The sequence below is a fragment of the Brachypodium distachyon genome, chromosome 2 (genome assembly GCF_000005505.3).
Source record: "Brachypodium distachyon strain Bd21 chromosome 2, Brachypodium_distachyon_v3.0, whole genome shotgun sequence".
Lineage (NCBI taxonomy): Eukaryota > Viridiplantae > Streptophyta > Magnoliopsida > Poales > Poaceae > Brachypodium > Brachypodium distachyon.
The window spans coordinates 16,642,145-16,660,845 of NC_016132.3; the positions used below are offsets into that span (position 1 = coordinate 16,642,145).

An 18,701-nucleotide genomic window follows, 5' to 3' on the forward strand; every position below is an offset into this window, starting at 1 on the left:
ATTTTTTTGAAACTTCTAAGCATGGTTTTTATGGAGTTTGCACGGTTTGCACCGAATGAGGGTTTTTCACTGGATAATTCGCCTTCTTTCTACAAGAATATCCAAACAGATTATTCTATCTTTATAAATGATTATTAATTGCTCAATAGACGGAAAGATACTCCCTCCGATCCTAAATTGTTGTTGAAATATTACATGTATCTAGACGTTTTTTAAGAATAGATACATCCATATTTGCGCAAATTTGAGCCAAGAATTTAGTATCAGAGGGAGTAGTTATTTGCTATTAAGGAGGATAGCGGTCCCATCAAGGTATATATTCTCATCCTTTGCATTTACAAAAATTGACTTAAAATAGCTTTTGTTTGTATATATAAAATAAAAATACAAATAAAATTGACAATTTCTATGATCTAAAATATTAGCATTTGATGGCTGAGGTCTGAGAGGTGGGATGCCTCTCCATAGTGTAGCCGTATATTTATGTATTCTTTTCAAAAGAATATTGAAAACAGATTATTCTATCTGTTGTAGTAAAATAAAACCCTTATATGGGCCGGGCCGTAAATCCTATGTGGCGACGACCGAATCAAAATTTCTCAAGCACGAGTCAAGACGCCCACGTGGCGCGGTCAATCCTACGTGGCAAATGAAGACAAGTCAACAAGTCAAGCCTCTTATGCCATGGTCAAAGGGTCAAATGAGTTAGAGTAGTGGGCAAGAAAGGTGTGAGGAGGGGGCCCTTAGTCCATGGTGGACCATGGACCAAGCCCCACTTTTCCCACATGATTCACACAAAAGTTATGGACCAAGAAGCTACTTTTATCAATTTGCCCCCACTTTTTTTTCTCCCCCAAGGATAGCCATGGTATTTTGTCATGGACCCTTAGGCTATAAATACCCCCCATGGGGGCCTGTACCATTCACTCTCACTCAAATAAACTCAAGGAGAGAGGGCTAGAGAGCTTCTTTGAGAGTAGCTCTAGTTTCGGGATCTCGGGAAGTCTCATTCGGCCCGAGCCCGAGGGAGAGGGAATCGGGTTAGAGTTCTAAGGATATCTCGACCCAGCTATTTGGGAAGCCTCGTTCGGCCCAAATACGGGGTGGTCCCTTTCGACCTCTCGCTAAATGATTCGGGAGTCTCGATCGATCCGAAACACTTTGGCTACCCGTATTATCGACCGAACCTTTTCAAAAAATATCGACGTGTCAATTTGTCCAAGTGTCGACGGCCTTCGCTATAAGACCGGCGTACACGTCTTACTTTTATACCCTATTGTTATCGAGAACAACAGCACTGTCTTTAGAGAGTGATTATCAATTGCCCAATCCACGTAAGTAAGGTATATATTCTCATCCTTTGCATTATACTAAAGTTTGCTTAAAATAGGAGTAGTTTTTTGTTTATAAACTAAAAATACAAAGTACTGCCCAGTATACTTTGGAAGCCCATTCTCACCTCAAGGTAAAGCTACGGCCGGACCTACGGTTCCCTGTCCTGTCCTGTCTCTTGTGTCCACGATTCCCCAATCCGATGCCGGCCGGCCATCCGCAGCCGCAGGCGCACGAGCCCAACGGCGACGCCGGCGCCGGCAGCGGCAGCGCGAGCCACTCCAACCACCGCTCATCCCCATCCGCGCCCCACCCGCTCCCGGCGGAGGTGGTGCCGGCGTTCCCGCCGCCGGAGTCGGAGGACGACGAGACCTGGGTGTGGACGCAGATCAAGGCGGAGGCCCGGCGCGACGCGGACGCGGAGCCGGCGCTGGCGTCCTTCCTCTACGCCACCGTGCTCTCCCACCCGTCCCTGCCACGCTCCCTCTCCTTCCACCTCGCCAACAAGCTCTGCTCCTCCACGCTCCTCTCCACGCTCCTCTACGACCTCTTCCTCGCCTCCCTCACCGCCCACCCCTCCCTCCGCGCCGCCGTCGTCGCCGACCTCCTCGCGGCCCGCGCCCGGGACCCCGCCTGCGTCGGCTTCTCCCACTGCCTCCTCAACTTCAAGGGCTTCCTCGCCATCCAGGCGCACCGCGTCGCGCACGTGCTCTGGGCGCAGAACCGCCGCCCGCTCGCGCTCGCGCTCCAGTCCCGCGTCGCCGATGTCTTCGCCGTCGACATCCACCCGGCGGCTGTCGTCGGCAAGGCCATCCTGCTCGACCACGCCACTGGCGTCGTCATCGGCGAGACGGCCGTCGTCGGCGACAACGTCTCCATCCTCCACCATGTCACGTTGGGCGGGACCGGGAAGATGGTGGGTGACCGGCACCCCAAGATTGGGGACGGGGTGCTGATTGGCGCCGGCGCGACCATTCTCGGCAACGTGATGATTGGTGCCGGGGCCAAGATTGGGGCCGGGTCCGTGGTGCTGATAGATGTGCCAGCGAGGAGCACGGCGGTGGGGAACCCTGCCAGGCTGATCGGACGGAGGAAGGGTGAGGGCGAGAAGGACGAGGCCATGCCCGGAGAGTCCATGGATCACACCTCCTTCATACGCCAGTGGTCCGACTACACGATCTGAGGGAGCCATTTCCAAAGGTGTATTACTCATCCTTTGTACCAGTAGTCGTGATGTACTACTCCCTCCTCTTGTCACCTAAATCTGAGACAAGTAATATGGGTCGGAGAGAGTAGTTCTGTTCGTTTTGTTTGCATGTCGATGAGCATGAACTGTGCTGCAGTGTGTTTGACCAATTGTTTCTTCAGCTGAGTGGTCATGCTCGGATACTGATAATCAATGATTGATGGATGAATAAATTTGTATATCTATAGTGGATATGTTCTTTTATCGTTTGCTGGATTAATCATACGTGTATTAGAACATAGGTCATGGGTTAATCAAGCTTCAAGGACATAGTAGATCATGAGATGTCACGTACTAAAATGCGACACATGTTTTCAGGCCCCAATTTCATCAATTTTGGTGGCATCAAAGACTAAATGCCATCTGTATTAGAGCTCTTAGCTAATAATTCACACTGAAGTTCTCAAAAGGATTGATAAATGTCACACTCTAACATCTTGTTTTTCTGAACCTCTTCACCTTGCCAATGTCTCTTCACAAAGATTGTGAAAATAAACTATTCTTCTTCTGGGACATGGTTTCATAGTTTCAAGATTATTGAGCTCCGTGTGTTATTTCTATATGCAACAATTACTTGCTACTCGCTTGAAGTGTAGTCTTTACAAATTTGGTTGGATCACACTCATGTATTTTCTGTGCTTCGATAGATGTCCAAGTATTAGAATTTTGAAGTGTCCAAGGTGCTGCAATTAAATCACCAATGAGCAATCGAGCCTTGCAACTCTGTCACTACTCATATTGATACATGGCTGCAGAATGTGCTTGACGCTGTAGACTGCGTTATTCTGAAGGCAGTCAAGGCACGGTGGTTTGAGATAAAAAGTAAACCAGTTTTTTTCTTTACTAAAAATGACATCCTTCAAATCTTACAAAGACAATCTAGGACCAGGCAGTCCAGTGATCTCTTGGTGGCATGGACCAAAAAGATAATTTGCAGGAAGATCAACTAGATTTTATTCCAGGGCCTATTTGTTGACATGAAGATTACACAAGTGATTTCCGCACAGCCAGTAATTAAGGAGCCCTAGCTACTGGACTATCGGGCATCAATTACAAAATACTCCATAATCCATATAAGATCAATCGGAATTACCGGAGCAACTAAAATATTCTAGCACCAACATACATACCAGAAATAAACGAAGAACCAGTGTTTAGACCAGCAGAAACTAAAGCAATCACCACAGTGCATACCAAAGAGCGCTTTTCTAGCTTCTTCCTCTATGCAGAAGAACACTTGGTTACGCACTCGCAAGCAGATACGTAGCTGTAGTATGGTGGTATAAGAGATCTCCAAGCCAAGACATCAACCTTGCCCTGTGGTCTAGCCCTCCCATATAGAAGATCTTCCACTGTTATCATCGGAACATCACCATGAGCAGCAGGCCCTTTTTGGTCACATTTATGTTGTAGAAATAACTTGCCAGGCATGTCAGCCAAGATCCAATTATACCGAGGCTGGTTTCCCAACTTGAGATCGTCAGGATATTCACCAAACAGTATGAGGTTCTTTTGCATGTACTTCTTGGCATGCTTGAGAACCATGAGCCAGAAATGAGTGCTGAGATTTGCTCTCAGCAAACTGGCACCAATGTATGCACATATGAAAGATCCGCGGCACTCGAGGGCGAGTTCCATGGCAATGGATGTTAGCTTCGGGTGCTCCTCTGGATCCGTGCTCCTAAACACGAGCGTCTTGAAGAAATACCAGTAAGCTTCTCTCGGCAAACATTTTAGCCAGACAGCTTCCGTTGTTCCAAGACTGACCACCTTCTCTGACTGGCTAGTGATTATGATTTTGCTCCCATGTGTCATGCATCTTTCATAAGATTGCAGCAGGCTTTCCATGCCCCTTTGTCCACATCCCCTAAGAGTTCAATGACGACCAATGACCTTTCTTCATCCGAGGCAATATTTTGATGCTTGATCACACAGTTATCTCTAAAAGTTGTTAATGTTTCATGTTTAAGGTCATTTCCGCTATACAGCAAGATCAAGGAGAAGTGATTGCGCACCCGATCATCATTGCAAACATGCTCCACAAGAGTGCTCTTCCCGATAAGTGTGGGACCGATAATCGGAAGGACACCTAAATTTCCACTCCCTAATGATTCAGCTTGCAGCAAGAAGCTGATCGTTTGTTCCTTCTCCAGATGCCGGCCGAACATACACTTGTCCAAGAACAAATATGTGCTGCGAGGTTGGCAGTACATCCGAGGGTAACTCATCAGAAATATTGCAAACTCCTTCATAACAGCAACCATGTTTTCTAGGCCAAGAACAGCCTGCTTCAACTCCTTGCTGCTTCCTCCACCAAGTACCATGCTCTCAACCTGAGTAGTGTTGCTAGAGAGGCGGCGAAAGCGCTTAGCCGGGTTGAATTCAGATGGAGCAAACGAGTAGCTACTCACCTCCTCATCCTCCTTGGCTTTCTTCTCTCTGCACTTGAACTCATCGAGAAGGTAGTATCCTCTGAACATCTGCTCTCTCATTATGTTAACCTGACGGACCATTTCTCGGTTTGTGACGTTCCGGCCCTCGGCCTCCTCAACGACGATGTGGATCCTCTTAAGCAGCCGTTGCAGCCTCTGCAAATCCCCGTCCTCAGCTGCTTGCTCGCAGCGCTTCTTGATCACAAAGGATATGGCTCTACCAACAAGGTCGCCGAGAATTGCGGAGATGAGCGCCTCCATTGTGATGGTGTGAACAAATGTGGCTGCCTCTCTCTAGATGGTGGTCTGAGCTCAAAATACTTGGGCTGTTGCTTGACTTGGTGACTTTGAACGGTCAGCTAAATGCTTCAGAAAGCAATTGTGCTATGAACTTCCTGGAAATTGCCTTTTTCTCAGTCTTCATTGACCCAAACTCTGCCCGTTGCACTATGGTACTAGTCACCTGAGGTATATTCCTCTGTATCACTACGCATGATGTACTAGTATTTTTGGTTTTGTCCTCTTGTCGATGAACATGAACTGTGACGTAGTGTGTTGATCAATTGCTTCTTCAGCTCAGTGGCCATTCTCAGATATACTGATAAGTAATAACCGATGATCGACGGATGAACATTTTTTTGCATCTATATAGACATAGTTGTATTTTTATCATTTGCTGGATTAATCATGTGCTTTGATTAGAACATAGTTGATGGATTAATCAAGCTTCATGGACATGTTATATATTTATATCATGAGATGTCACATACTAAATGCCACCTATGTTTTCAGGCCTAATTTCATCATTTTACATGGTATCAAGACTAAATGCCACTTGTATTAGAGGTCTTAACTAATAATTCACAGTGAAGCTCACGAAGGCGTGTAATAATTCACAGGTAGTTGCTACTTACTTGACGTCATGTACCAAATTAGTTGGATCATGTTCTTATCAACTACAATTATTCTGTTTAATTTAATAGATGTCCAAGTATCTAAGGTGCCACAACTGAAAACCGAAATCACCAACTCTCTGACATTGCTCATATTGTTTCAGGACTATGGAATGGGTTTGAGATCAAAAGAAAACCAATTTGTACAAAAAATTGCAATCCTTCAAATTGTACAAACAAGATCTAGAACAAGGCAGTCGATTGAACACACGGACTAAAATACCACATCAGCGAAGATATTCTGCAGGAAGATCAAGTTGATTTTATTCCGAGGTTCGTTTGTTGATATGAAGAGTATGCCAGTGGTTACAAGTACAACACAATCAGCAAAAAGGGATTCCTACTTGATGAGCTTCTGGACTGCAGGATACCAACTACATAAGGTCAGTCAAGAATTGAATTGCAAGATCAATTCAAATCTTTCAATGGGTTCAGTGCCTTAGATCCTCCTGTGTAATCTGGTTCCCTTCTTCCTCTGTACCGTGGTGTTCTTGTGCTGCACGAGCGCACAAGTATGTCTATAGCTGTAGTACGGTGGAATGAGAGATCTCCAGAAGAAGATCGCAAATCTGCCAGGTGGTACAGCGCCTCCGGTCCCGGATACAAGATCTACCAAGGCTATCCCCGGAACCTCGCCATGAGCAACAGGCCCCTTCTGGTAGCTATCATCTAGTAGAAAGTACTTACGATCCTTGGAATCTCGCTGTGTATCGGCCAACCTGCAGATATACCGAGGCTTCTGCCCCTCAGGATATTCACCAAACAACAAGGTGTTCTTCCGCAAGAACTCCCTATGGTGACTGAGAATCCTGCACCAGAGCCGAGCATCGAGATCTGTTCTCAGTAATGCAGCGAGAGAGTGTGCGCACATGAAAGATCCGTGCATATCACGGGCTAGATCCATAGCTATGGATGTTAGCTTCGGGTGCTCATCCGGGTCCGTGCTCCCGAACACAATTGTCTTGAAGAAATACCAGAAGGCTTCTTTCGACAAGCATTTTAGCCTGACGGCTTCTGTTGTTCCAAGACTGACCACCTTCTCTGATCGACTGGTGATTATGACTTTGCTCCCACATGTCATGAATCCTTCAGAAGAGTGCAGCAGCCTCTTCCATGCCCCTTGGTCCACATCGCCCAAGAGCTCAATGATAACCAATGACCTCTCTTCATCCGATGCAGTATTTTGATGCTTGATCACACAATCATCTCTAAAAGTTGTCGTTGTTTCCTCTTTAAGGTCTTTTCCGCTACAGAACAAGATCAAGGAGAAGTGATTACGCACCCTCTCATCATCGCAAACATGCTCCACGAGTGTGCTCTTTCCGATAAGTGCAGGACCGACGATTGGAAGGACACCCAAATTTCCACTCCCTTGAGGCTCACCTTGTAGCAAGAAGCTTATGGTTTCTTCCCTCTCCTTGTGCCGGCCGAACATGCAGTTCAAGAATAAATAAGCGCTGTAAGGTTGGCGGTACATGCGAGGGTAGCTCGTCAGAAAGATAGCGAACTCCTTCGTATCAGCAATCATGCTTTCTAGTCCAAGAATGGCACGTTTCAACTCCTTGTTTCTTTCTCCACCAATTACCCTGCTCTCAATCTGAGTAGTGTTGCTAGAAAGGCGGCGAAAGCGCTTAGCCGGGTTGAATTCTGACGGAGCAAACGAGCAGAGACTCACCTCCTCACCCTTCTTCTCTCTGCACTTGAAGGCGTCGAGAAGGTAGTACCCTCTGAACATCTGATTTCTCATTGCACTAACCTGATGGATCATCCCCCGGTTACCGACACTCCGCCCCTCAGCCTCGTCGATGATGGCACGGATCCTCAGAACCAGCTGTCGCAGCCTCTGTAGATCCTCCTCAGGTGTTGCCTTCTCGCGGCATTTCTCGATTACAAACGATGTGGCTCTGCCAACAAGATCACTGAGAACTGCAGAGAAGAGCGCCTCCATTGTGAACTCCTCCCAGTCTCTCACTAGCTAGATGGCGGTCTGAGCTCTAAGGTTACGAAATTTCTAACTTATGACTTTGAACATTCAGCTGAAAGCTTCAATAAATTTTTCCTAGACCAAGGACTAAATGTTGTTTTCTTCCACAAAATACTAGAAATTTCAGTACCGTGGAGCTTTTGAGGTTGACCCGGCGTCAATAAAATCCAACATCAAAGTCAAACGTCGGCGTCGGGTGGTTTTTCACCACCGGATGTCAATCCATGGGAGATAGTGAAAATAAAAAGATTGCAGAAAAAGCAACTAGAGTTGGTTTGATCAAGGCTTGTTTATACTTTATACTCCCTACATTTCACAAAGGTTGGCGTATTTCGTTTCGTTAAGACGAGACTTTGATTAAGAATTACTCTATTAATATGTAAGTTATATGATATGAAACCATGATCATTAGTAAGAACTTTTAAAGACGAATCCATTGATATAAATTTCATGCATGAAAAAATACATATCAATAGAGTTTTCATTGGTCAAAGCCTTGTCTTAACGAAACAAAATACGCCAACCTTTGTGAAATGGAGGGAATAGTATACAAGTGATTACATCAAATAGGGTAGAAGCCCCCACATGACAACATGGATAACCTGACGGTTTAACATCCGGTTCACATTATTCTCCCCTGCGCATCTGCCTGCTCACCGTGTTCTTTCAGTTTCTGCTGTTGGTTCCTTGTGGATTTGCACTCGTGGTACTACAGATCTTGGCATGCAAGGTCGCCTGAACTAAAACCGGACTAGGGACACAACTGCTGGTTTTCTTCTACTATAAGACACTGTTAACAACTGTGGAGGCCTCAGATATGGACCTGGTGTTGCCGTGCTGGTGTGGATTATCTTGGTCTTGGGGGAACAGCAGTCCCGGCAGTTCAGAGGTTGACCCGGCGTCGATCAAATCCAACGACAAAAGTCGCAATCGGGACCGCGTGGGTTTTCACCGCCACAGCGACGGCACTGACGACAACTAGATTTTCCATCTACTCTCTCCGTTTCATAATTCTCGTCGAAATATTACATGTATCTAGACCGTTTTTAAGAATAGATACATCCATTTTCAGACAAATTTGAGACAAAAATTATGAAACGGAGGGAGTACATTTTAACACTTTGACAATAAATCATCAGCTTGGTGCCTTATTTTATCCAGTAAGTGAAAACAGAGTCTTCAGAAATAGTAACTAGATTATGTTCCAAGGCTTGTTCATAATATACAAGTGGTTACATCAGATTCGGTATAGAAGAAGCCCCTACATGCATCACGGTGAGCTACTGGGTACTAATTAGTTACTACAATATAATCTATTGAAGATCGATCAGTCAAGAATCAGATCAGCTCGAATCAAGCAAGCACCAACATTTAGACCAGCAAACAAGGAATCCCAACTCGTCTACCAATCTGAAAATCTAGCAATGATATGATGATGATCAGTAGACAAGAAAAGGACCACCAGCAAATCAAAGCAATATGTCACCATCGTTTGCAAAAAAGCTCTTCATCTAGCTTGTTCCTCTATGCCGTGGCAGTGTTCTTGTGCCGCACAAACTCACAAGCAGACGCGTAGCTGTAGTATGGTGGTATGCACGATCTCCAGAACAAGACCTCGAATCTGCCCCGGGGTCTAACGCTCCTTGTCCCGCATACAAGGTCTACCACTGTTATCTGTGGAACCTCGCTGTGAGCAGCAGGCCCCTTCTGGTAGCTATCACCAAGCAAAAAGAACTCAAGATTCTCAGAACCTTGTTGTGTTTCCTCCATGCTCCAAATATGTCGAGGCTGGTCATCCTCGGGAAATTCACCGAACAACAAGGTGTTCTTCCGGATGTACTCCCTGAAATGTGTGTGAACCTTGCACCATGACCGAACGCTGAGATTTGCTGCTCTTAGTAAGGCGGCAACGACGTATGCGCACATGAAAGATCTGGGCATATCGAGGGCTAGCTCCATGGCTATGGATGTTAGCTTCGGGTGCTCATCCGGGTCCGTGCTCCCGAACACAATTGTCTTGAAGAAATACCAGAAGGCTTCTTTCGACAAGCATTTTAGCCTGACGGCTTCTGTTGTTCCAAGACTGACCACCTTCTCTGATCGACTGGTGATTATGACTTTGCTCCCACATGTCATGAATCCTTCAGAAGAGTGCAGCAGCCTCTTCCATGCCCCTTGGTCCACATCCCCTAGCAGCTAAATGATAACCAACAATCTTTCTTCATCCGAGGCAGTGTTTTGATGCTTGATCACACAATTATCTCGGAAAGTTGCCCCTGTTTCATCTTTAAGGTTGTTGCCGTGATAGAGCAAGATCAAGGAGAAGTGATTGTGCACCCGCTCATCGTAGCAAACGTGCTCCACAAGAGTGCTCTTCCCGATAAATGCAGGACCAACGATTGGAAGGACACCTAAGTTTCCACTCCCTAGAGGCTCAGCTTGTAGCAAGAAGCTGATGGTTTGTTCCTTCTCCATATGCCGGCCGAACATGCACTTCCCTAAGAACAAATATGAATTGTTTGGTTGGCGGTACATCCGAGGATAGCTCATCAGAAATATAGCAAACTCCTTCATATCAGTAACCATGTTCTCTATGTCAAGAATAGCATTCTTCAACTCCTTGCTGCTTTCTCTACAGACTACTATGCTTCCAATTGGGTTGCTGCTACAAACGCGGCGAAGACGCTTGGCTGGATTGAATTCAGATGGAGCAAACAAGCAGCGACTCACCTCGTCGTCGCCCCCGGCTTTCTCCCCTTTGCACCGGAAGAAGTCGAGAAGGTAGTACCCTCTGTACATCCGCTCCCTCATCGCGCCAACCTGATGGATCATCCCTTGATTCGTGACGCTCCGGCCTTCAGCTTCCTCGACGATGGTGCGGGTCCTCATAAGCAGCAGCTGGAGCCTCTGTGGATCCCCCTCAGCAGTGGCTGCCTGCTCACGGCACTTGTCGACCACGAAGGATATGGCTTTGCCGAGAAGATCGCCGAGAACGGCAGAGATGAGTGCCTCCATTGTTATGGTGTGAATGAACTGATCCCCTCCCGGGCCTCTCTGAGCTCAAAAGAGTTGGGCACGGCGCAGTTGCTTGACTCGATGGCTTTGAACTGTCAGCCACGAGCCTGAGAAGGCCATTCTGGTATGGATTTCTGAAGGTGGCGTTTTTCCGGTCTTCATTTGACCGACCCACGATTCCACAAAGGGGAATGATTGAGACTCTGGCCAGTTGCATGATGGTGACGATCTGGAGCCTTTTTTCAAGGAAAATTGCTGTCAGATAGTTACACTTCTTTACCCTGTCTTGGAATTCGTTTGCCATTGTTCTCTCCAGTTGCTAAAGCAGCAATTGCTATCCGTGTTTGCTGCGCCCGGCATCGTTCGGTCAATCCCACAAACATGCTTTGGCTATCGTAATTATATGCTGCGCGAACTGTTCATACATCAGGGGAAAACCAAGGTTGCAAGGCTGCCCAATGCACCCGTTTCCAGTGCACCATCTGCCAGACACTTGCCAATTACCACAGCATCCAGATCCACAAAAAAAAGTCATAGCACACCATCGCAAGGACTAACCAAGGTTGCAAGGCTGCAATGCACCTGTTTCCAGTGCACTATCTGACAGACACGTGACAGTTACCACAGCATCCAGATCCACAACGAAATACAATCATAGCTCGAGGACTAAACACGCAGAATTAGTGATGTGGAGGGTAAAGAAAATAGCACTACAAAATTCTCACAAGTGACGAACAACTCGGATTTACAAAGTCGACTGACACAAGGGGTGAATAATCCAGATACAGCACAATTATTTGTCTTGAATAGAAGTACGACTGAAATTATATGGGAGAACAAAATTAAAGTTGCCAGTAGACGAAATCGTAAAGATACTTTAGAATTGAGATGGTACATGCAGATTTTTTTTTCACTTCCCACCAAGAGTTGGGAACTGGTTCTGGTCTTGAATTGCTGGAGCAGCAGGTGGGCCACGATAACCACCACCACCAGCTCCACCCCTGAAGCCTCCACGGTCACCGCCACGTCCCCTGCCACGGCCTCTGCCACCATAGAACCTTTCTCCTTCAGCAGGCTTCAAGAACTCATTGATGCTCACAGACTGAAAAAACAAGATAGAACAATCCCCAATCAGCAATAGTTATGTACTCCCTCCGTCCCATATTAAGTGACTCAAATTTGGCCAAATATGGATGTATCTATGCCTAGAAAGCGTCTAGATATATGTAACAGAAAGACAGTTAATATGGGACGGAGGGAGTAGTACACAAGTCCCAGGTGTCAATATAAAACTGCATGCACCCACAAGTATGAATGGCAATTGCAGGTTTATCAGCAGGGCCGAGGTATGACAAATGAATCCAAAACAGGCATAAAAAGAGCAACTATCATGTTCCAGAAAGACCTAAATTGGGTTTGCTGATTAACGAGTGATAACACTGTTTTCCATTTCAGGCTTTCAGCAAGTAGAAATATAAAAAATGATTGCAAGATATGAAGTACCTTCTTAGCACGCTCATCACGTTCAGCATTTTCTTTCTTCTTCAGAGCATCCTTATCAGAACCCTACGAAAAACGAGGACAAAAATCAACCACAGATAACAGGCGAGCTAAGGCAGATTGGAAGTACAAGGCATAATAGGGTACACACCAGTTTGATGAAAACCTCATCATTTCCTTTCTTGGTGGAAAGTTGTTGCATAGCCTGCAGGTCCTTATCAATTTCAACCTTCCTCTCTTCAGACTTCAAAGCAAGAAGCGCTTTCCGCTTCTCCTCCAATACTTTCTCAAATTCCTCAAGGGTCATCTCCTATGATCATAAGATCGTCAGATATTTTATTTCTCTGATTCCAGCCGACACAGAAATACACTTCCCCAGTTATAAATACAAGGAGAGGCATAGATACAATGGCAACAGATATATCTGCCATAATAGAACATATAAACGTTTAAATACATTGTAAAGTGGTTGCATAGACAGCGTGCCCGCAAGCAGATGACAAGAACTAGAGTGCATGTGTACTATATTGTAAAGTGGTTGCATAGACAGTGTGCCTGCAAGAAGCTGACAAGAACTAGAGTGCATATGTTGCCTAAAAATTAGATGTATATAACAATTACTTGGCCATCAGGAACAGAAACAGAAAAAATAACAACAACCAACATAAATTTCGATTTAGGAGGATGGTATTGCATATCATGACCAAATGACAAGCTGCAGTGACCACTAATTATCTGACAGTTCATATGGATATCAAAGCAAGGTCTAGAAATCAGTGACTCCTCCCAATACATAAATCGTACGCAAACAGAAAGGGTGGCAGAGCAAAAAGGATCGCTTTTCATCCAGTCCTTTAACAACATACTATGCAACTAATAACAGCAAATGAGCGCTTTGAGGCAGTTGTGCATCCAAAACAAATTAATCGGATATACATTCACTTGGGATTGCAGTAATCAAATATTCAAATAAAAGCATAGCCAAAACCCACTGTTTTACAGAAGACAGCAAGAGCATAAAGTTATCTTCTAACATTCCCAGCTCCCAAGACACGCAAGACGCAATAGCTCGTGTGAAGTCAGAAGAACATCACTCAACAACAATGTAGAAACAGACTAATAACATAAAGTAGAACTTGGAGCAAACTAAATAAACAACCAGAATGTTTGACTACTAAACCATGAGATAAAAGTAGCAAACGAAACAGGTTAATGTAGATGCATATGATTTTGCCTTGGATATATAGCTATAAACGGATAACTTCCACAAAAATCACCGTTAATAGTGCACTGCAGCAATAAGTATACCTTATCTTCTTCCTTTTCTTCTTCCTCGTTGACAGTGGCCTCTTTGCTGACCTTGCTCTCCTCGGCCTGCGGTGCATCCTCCGTTAATAGTGCACCCTGCTTCTCAGGAATAGGGGTCTTCTCATCCAGCTTCAGGGTCTCCCCTGTTTCCCTGGTCACCAAAACAAGAACACAAATCACCTCTCATTTCACCAGTCTGCATATAGACAGCTAACAACATAGAGCTTTAGAGCAGATATCTCACTGGGCAAGAAATTCGTCAGAGGTAGTTCCCCAGTTCCCACGGCCAGCACCCTCACGCTTCATCTCATACCCGCGGCCTGTACCGCTATGGCGCTCATGGTTCCTTCGGGGTGGCCTCTCAGAATCATCACCAAACTCACCATCGCGGAACCCACCTCGACGGCCTCCCTGGTAGGGTGGCCGAGGGCCCCTCTCTCTGTCCTGGGCGCCTTCTTCACCTCCAGCTCTGGCACCATATCCTCCCCTGTAGCCATTCGTGTCTTCACTGCCGAAGTCGCGGTTCTGACCATACCCTCGCCCGCCTCTGTTGAAGCCACGTTCACCGCGACCAAATCCTCCTCGTGAGGGTGCACCACCACCGCGAGACTCCATGACTGAAACATTTACAGCAAGAGGGGTTAAACCTTGAAAACAGTATTTCTAATGGCAGAAATGTCTGCACTATATAATTAAAAACCTGAACTTCACAGTCGTTCTTCCTTACCATGACTTTTTTTTCGTTTCAGATAGTACTAATCACTAAACTATACTATAGTCGTTGACAGAAGACCACTCTTTCCGGAGAGAAATCCCCCTAAACCCCAGATCCGGCATCAACGCAAATTCGCAACTCAATCCGAACCCTGAACTTACCAGCCTGCGAAGGTGGAGCCGGCTTGGTGGGGAGCTTGGCGGCGGCCGTCTGCTGCGCGCCCTTCCCAGCGGCGGCGGCCGCCGGCTTTTTCGCCTCAGCCTTCTGCGCCGCGACCGCGGCCTTGGCCAGGAGCTGCGCGGGGTCGTCGTTGTCGTCGCCGCCGAGGAGGTCAAAGGGGTTCAGGGTCGCCATGGCGACGGCGGACGGCGGCGCTCAAAAAGGTTCGCGGGCTGTGTATGTGGTGTGTTGGGGGACTGGGGAACTAACCCTTTCTCGCTACGACTCTCTCCTCCCGGATTGCTGCATCCCCATGGCTCAGCCCGGATTCAAGGCGCGCGAGGTCTAAGCCCGGAGCGGCGGCGGCGGCGGCTAGAGGGTTTGAGAAGAAGCGAATGGGGAGAGAGAGAGAGAGAGAGCGTGTGTGGAAAAAAAATGAAACCCTAGCCGCACTCTTCTTTACTAGTCCAAGGCTAGCGGCGCGGCGGAGTCCCTATCCTCTCGGTGTCGTCCAATTACCGTTGTGCCCTCGCGCTAATCGGGGCGTTTAGCCGTTTTAGGGGCGAGGTTAGCGGGGGGATTTGATGGGTAGTTACGGGATTCCGTTTCTTGGATAGGGTCCACGGGATGGGCGCTGCGCTCGTGCGGGTGTTGAGCCGTGGGATCGGAATCTGGCGCTTTGGATCGCTCCGGGGGGGGTCGGCTGTCGGTCTTACGGTGTCCTCCACTATAGATGTTACAAATCTTTTACATTTTATTGTGTCATCAGGAGTTGCTGTGGTGTAGTGGTTATCACGTCAGTCTTACACACTGAAGGTCTCCAGTTCGATCCTGGGCAGCAACAATTTTTGTTTTTAAATTTGCAAACCATGTTTTTTTTTAGGGAAGGTCCCTTTCTCTCAAGAGAGCACTGAATCAATTTTTATCCCCCGTGGCACGGCAATCTCAAATTGTAAATTTTGGAGTTTTGCATAGGATTTGACGTTTTCTGTTTGCTCGCACCTGCACATCAGTTGCCTTCCCGAGAGGCCAAGAACAGTCCCTGGATTTCTCGATCCTTCTTCGATAGAACTGTTTTTGCCCATTCTTGGCTGCCAAAAGCCTCATCGATCGATCTGCTTTGGTCATCTCATCTGTCTGGCATGTCAAGGTGGAAGCTTCGAGCGAACTCTGAAGTCTGAACATTTTGGTCCTTTGGTGTGTGGCACAAACGGCAGAAAGCGAGAGCTGCCACAGTGCCACTACGTCAGTTTAACCAACCGCACCACACGCTCGGAGAGAAAGGGGACAGAGAAGCAAGAGTCAGCGATGGGAGGCGGCGGCGGCCGGGCGAGGCAGAACGCGATCCGGTCGGGCATCGTGGTGCTGGGCGCCGCGGCCTTCGGCTACCTCTCCTACCGCGTCGGATTCAAGCCCTACCTCGACCGCGCCCAGGAGGCCATGGACTCCCACAACTCCTCCCCCTCCGCCGCCGCCGCCGCAGCGCACGCCTCCGCTGCCTCCGCTGCCTCCGCCGCCGGCCAGCCTGATCACCCCGGCGCCGACGGCGACCTCGCCCCGTCCAGGGACCCGGCCGTCGTGCTCCGGGACTGAGCCGCCGAGCAGCTGCGGCGCGTAGAGCCTTGACTTGGGCTGTGGCATTTCGGCGAACACCTTGTAAGCAGGTCGTCCTGGAGTCCTGCAATGTTTTGCCACCGAAATTTCCTACTGATTTTGCACTGGAATTTACCTACTGTTATAAAATAAAAGGGTTTCATGCCAATTTTGGTTCTCCACAAAGCATTACAGTGCATCGAAGTCTCACCCGCGCTACATCTCCCTGATCATATTGCCAACTTGCCATGATGCGATGAAGCGGCTGGAAATACGATGGTTCAGATGACTGATCATGGAGCGCTCTTGTTTTCGATAAACGGTTGTGCGTTGCAAAATTTCAATTGAAGGATCAGTCGGCAGAGTGTTTCCAGATTTTAGCAACATTGTTGCAGACTTAGTAGCAGTAGAATTGTTTTGTTGGAGTGCTTATGCAGAACCGGTCGATATCCACGAAGAGGATGAACAAATCCTGTTATCTTCCTCTTTTCGTGTCTGTTATGGTGTGGGCATGCGATTCCTTCCATGACAACGACTCTTGAGAACATCAATGTCGGGTTTGAATCTTTGTTACTTTCTTTTTTCTCTTCGTGATTTGGGTCAAAAGGTGCATGCCTAGCAAGTTGTATGCTGGATGGATGTCATGTTCAGATTTTGAAGGCAATATCATGATCTGGGTTAATAGATTCATACGTAGAAACTTCTGCTAGCAAGTTGTTTGCTACATTGCTGTATACTCATGTTTCCTTTAACCTGCTTGCTTTGTTGAAGACTGCGTATGTCAGGGGATGTTTGGTTTGTGCATCCAACTAGCCATGCAAAAAAATTGACTGCCTATCACTCAACACCATAGGAATTTCAGATAAAGAAGCAAATTAATTATATCTGATCTAGATAAGTTCTCATTCCCTTGGGTTGGGTTTGTATGACTCAACTCCATAGGAATTTCAACATATAGTCTAACTTCTTATATGACACTCATTAGAGCAACTCCAATGCGATCCCTAAATTTTGTCCTAAAATGTTTTTTTTTTGTCATTTGGGGGAGCAAGTGGACATGTGTTCTCCTCATGTCCGCCCACATCATCCAATCACATCCCCCAAATTCCTCTCCCAAATTAACTTTTCTTTCTTTTATTCTCCTCTCCTTTTCACCTTTTCTTCTCCTTTTCCCATCTCTTGTTGTGGGGCCGGGGCGGACAAAAGAGAGCACCGGACAATGTTCGGACACCCAAAACCTCTCCCAAATTTGGAGCAAATTTGGGGGATGTGTTCGGACAAATATGGCATTTTGTCCGTTTATGGGATGCCATTGGGAGATGATTTTGGGAACAAAATGTCCATATCCCTCGAATAGGACATTTGGGATAGATTTGGGAGATGCCATTGGAGATGCTCTTAGTGTAGGATTGCGGCAGTTTTTATATGTTTTTGTTGTGTCCGCGATCCTTTCCCGGACAAATTTATGTTTCTGATACTCCGCATTTTTCATGTACTTCCTCCAAACAAATCCTGTTAGTATAGTTGCTATTTAGATGCCTTTAAGAGCCGGATTTAGTTGCATGTCTCTATCGACTATCGACTAAGTTGCCTTTTTTATTTTCTTTGAAAAATTCTAGAAAATACTATATATCTAATTATATCTGATCTAGATAACTCACTTCGATGAGAATGTTCTAGCCTGAATTCGACCATCGACAGTTTTTGAACTTTTCGAACTAATTCTAATCAAGTGAGATGGAAAACTGTCATTTATGCCGATGAATCTTTCTAAAATACAATGAGCTTTTGAAACTGATAAATCAAGGCAAATAGTTGCCTTTGGCGAATAATAATTCTCCTTTGTGAACCGTGCCGCAAATTCTATGTAGCAAAGGCCAAGTCAAAAGCCAAGGCGATCAACATGCCACAAGAATATGGCCAAGCCAACGAGGCAAGACAACAAGCTGTAAGTCACCAAGTCAATAAGGCTAAAACAAAGTAAAGCTGCTTGATGGGCTCAAGCGTAATAAGAAATAACAAAAAAGAAGAGGAAGGGTCTAGAAGGAAAAAGAGCGGACGAATCTTCTATATCTAAGTAGGAGAAACCCACTACTAGATTTCTCTCAACATGCAACCATGCCACATCATCACACCATTAGTTTGTTCACATCTATTTAGTGGAAAACCCATATTTTTTGCACATGCATGCATGCTACTTTTCATCAAGCTATTTCAACTAACTGAAGAATCTACAATCTATCATACAATTCTCCTATACATTTTCACTCATGTATGTTAACTAAAAATTTCCGCAACAACGTGCGAGGCATCAGCTAGTAAGACTTATGGTTCACCACGGACCCTAGACCAAGCCATCCTTGGGGCAAGTTTTTATTTCATATCCTCCTTTTACTTTCCAAGGAGAGGTAGCATATAACTACCTCCATGAGGTTATACCACCGTTACAAATTCGTTTAAATGA

The 18,701-nt window shown here is 46.2% G+C and overlaps 3 protein-coding genes, 1 non-coding gene and 1 pseudogene across 4 annotated transcripts; 3 read left to right on the forward strand and 2 right to left on the reverse strand.

The window, feature by feature from the left end:
• The first annotated feature begins 1,451 nt into the window (after positions 1-1,451).
• Positions 1,452-2,782, forward strand: LOC100836948 (probable serine acetyltransferase 5). The gene has a single exon (XM_003567982.4). The coding sequence runs from the start codon at positions 1,535-1,537 to the stop codon at positions 2,513-2,515; it is 981 nt and encodes a 326-aa protein (XP_003568030.1). The 5' UTR covers positions 1,452-1,534; the 3' UTR covers positions 2,516-2,782.
• Positions 2,783-3,508: 726 nt separating this feature from the next.
• On the reverse strand, positions 3,509-11,499 carry LOC100842120 (annotated as a pseudogene).
• Positions 11,500-11,642: 143 nt separating this feature from the next.
• LOC100837480 (RGG repeats nuclear RNA binding protein A) lies at positions 11,643-15,088 on the reverse strand. The gene is made up of 6 exons (XM_003567984.4): positions 14,647-15,088; positions 14,015-14,387; positions 13,771-13,921; positions 12,614-12,772; positions 12,466-12,528; positions 11,643-12,064 (listed from the first exon to the last, which is right to left on the reverse strand). The coding sequence occupies exons 1-6, from the start codon at positions 14,837-14,839 to the stop codon at positions 11,873-11,875; spliced, it is 1,131 nt and encodes a 376-aa protein (XP_003568032.1). The 5' UTR covers positions 14,840-15,088; the 3' UTR covers positions 11,643-11,872.
• Positions 15,089-15,415: 327 nt separating this feature from the next.
• On the forward strand, positions 15,416-15,488 carry TRNAV-UAC. The gene has a single exon. It is a non-coding gene; the product is annotated as a tRNA-Val (tRNA).
• Positions 15,489-15,650: 162 nt separating this feature from the next.
• Positions 15,651-16,929, forward strand: LOC100843039. The gene has a single exon (XM_010234850.3). It carries the CDS (start codon positions 15,953-15,955, stop codon positions 16,235-16,237), a length of 285 nt encoding a protein of 94 aa, XP_010233152.1. The 5' UTR covers positions 15,651-15,952; the 3' UTR covers positions 16,238-16,929.
• The last annotated feature ends 1,772 nt before the right edge of the window (positions 16,930-18,701 follow it).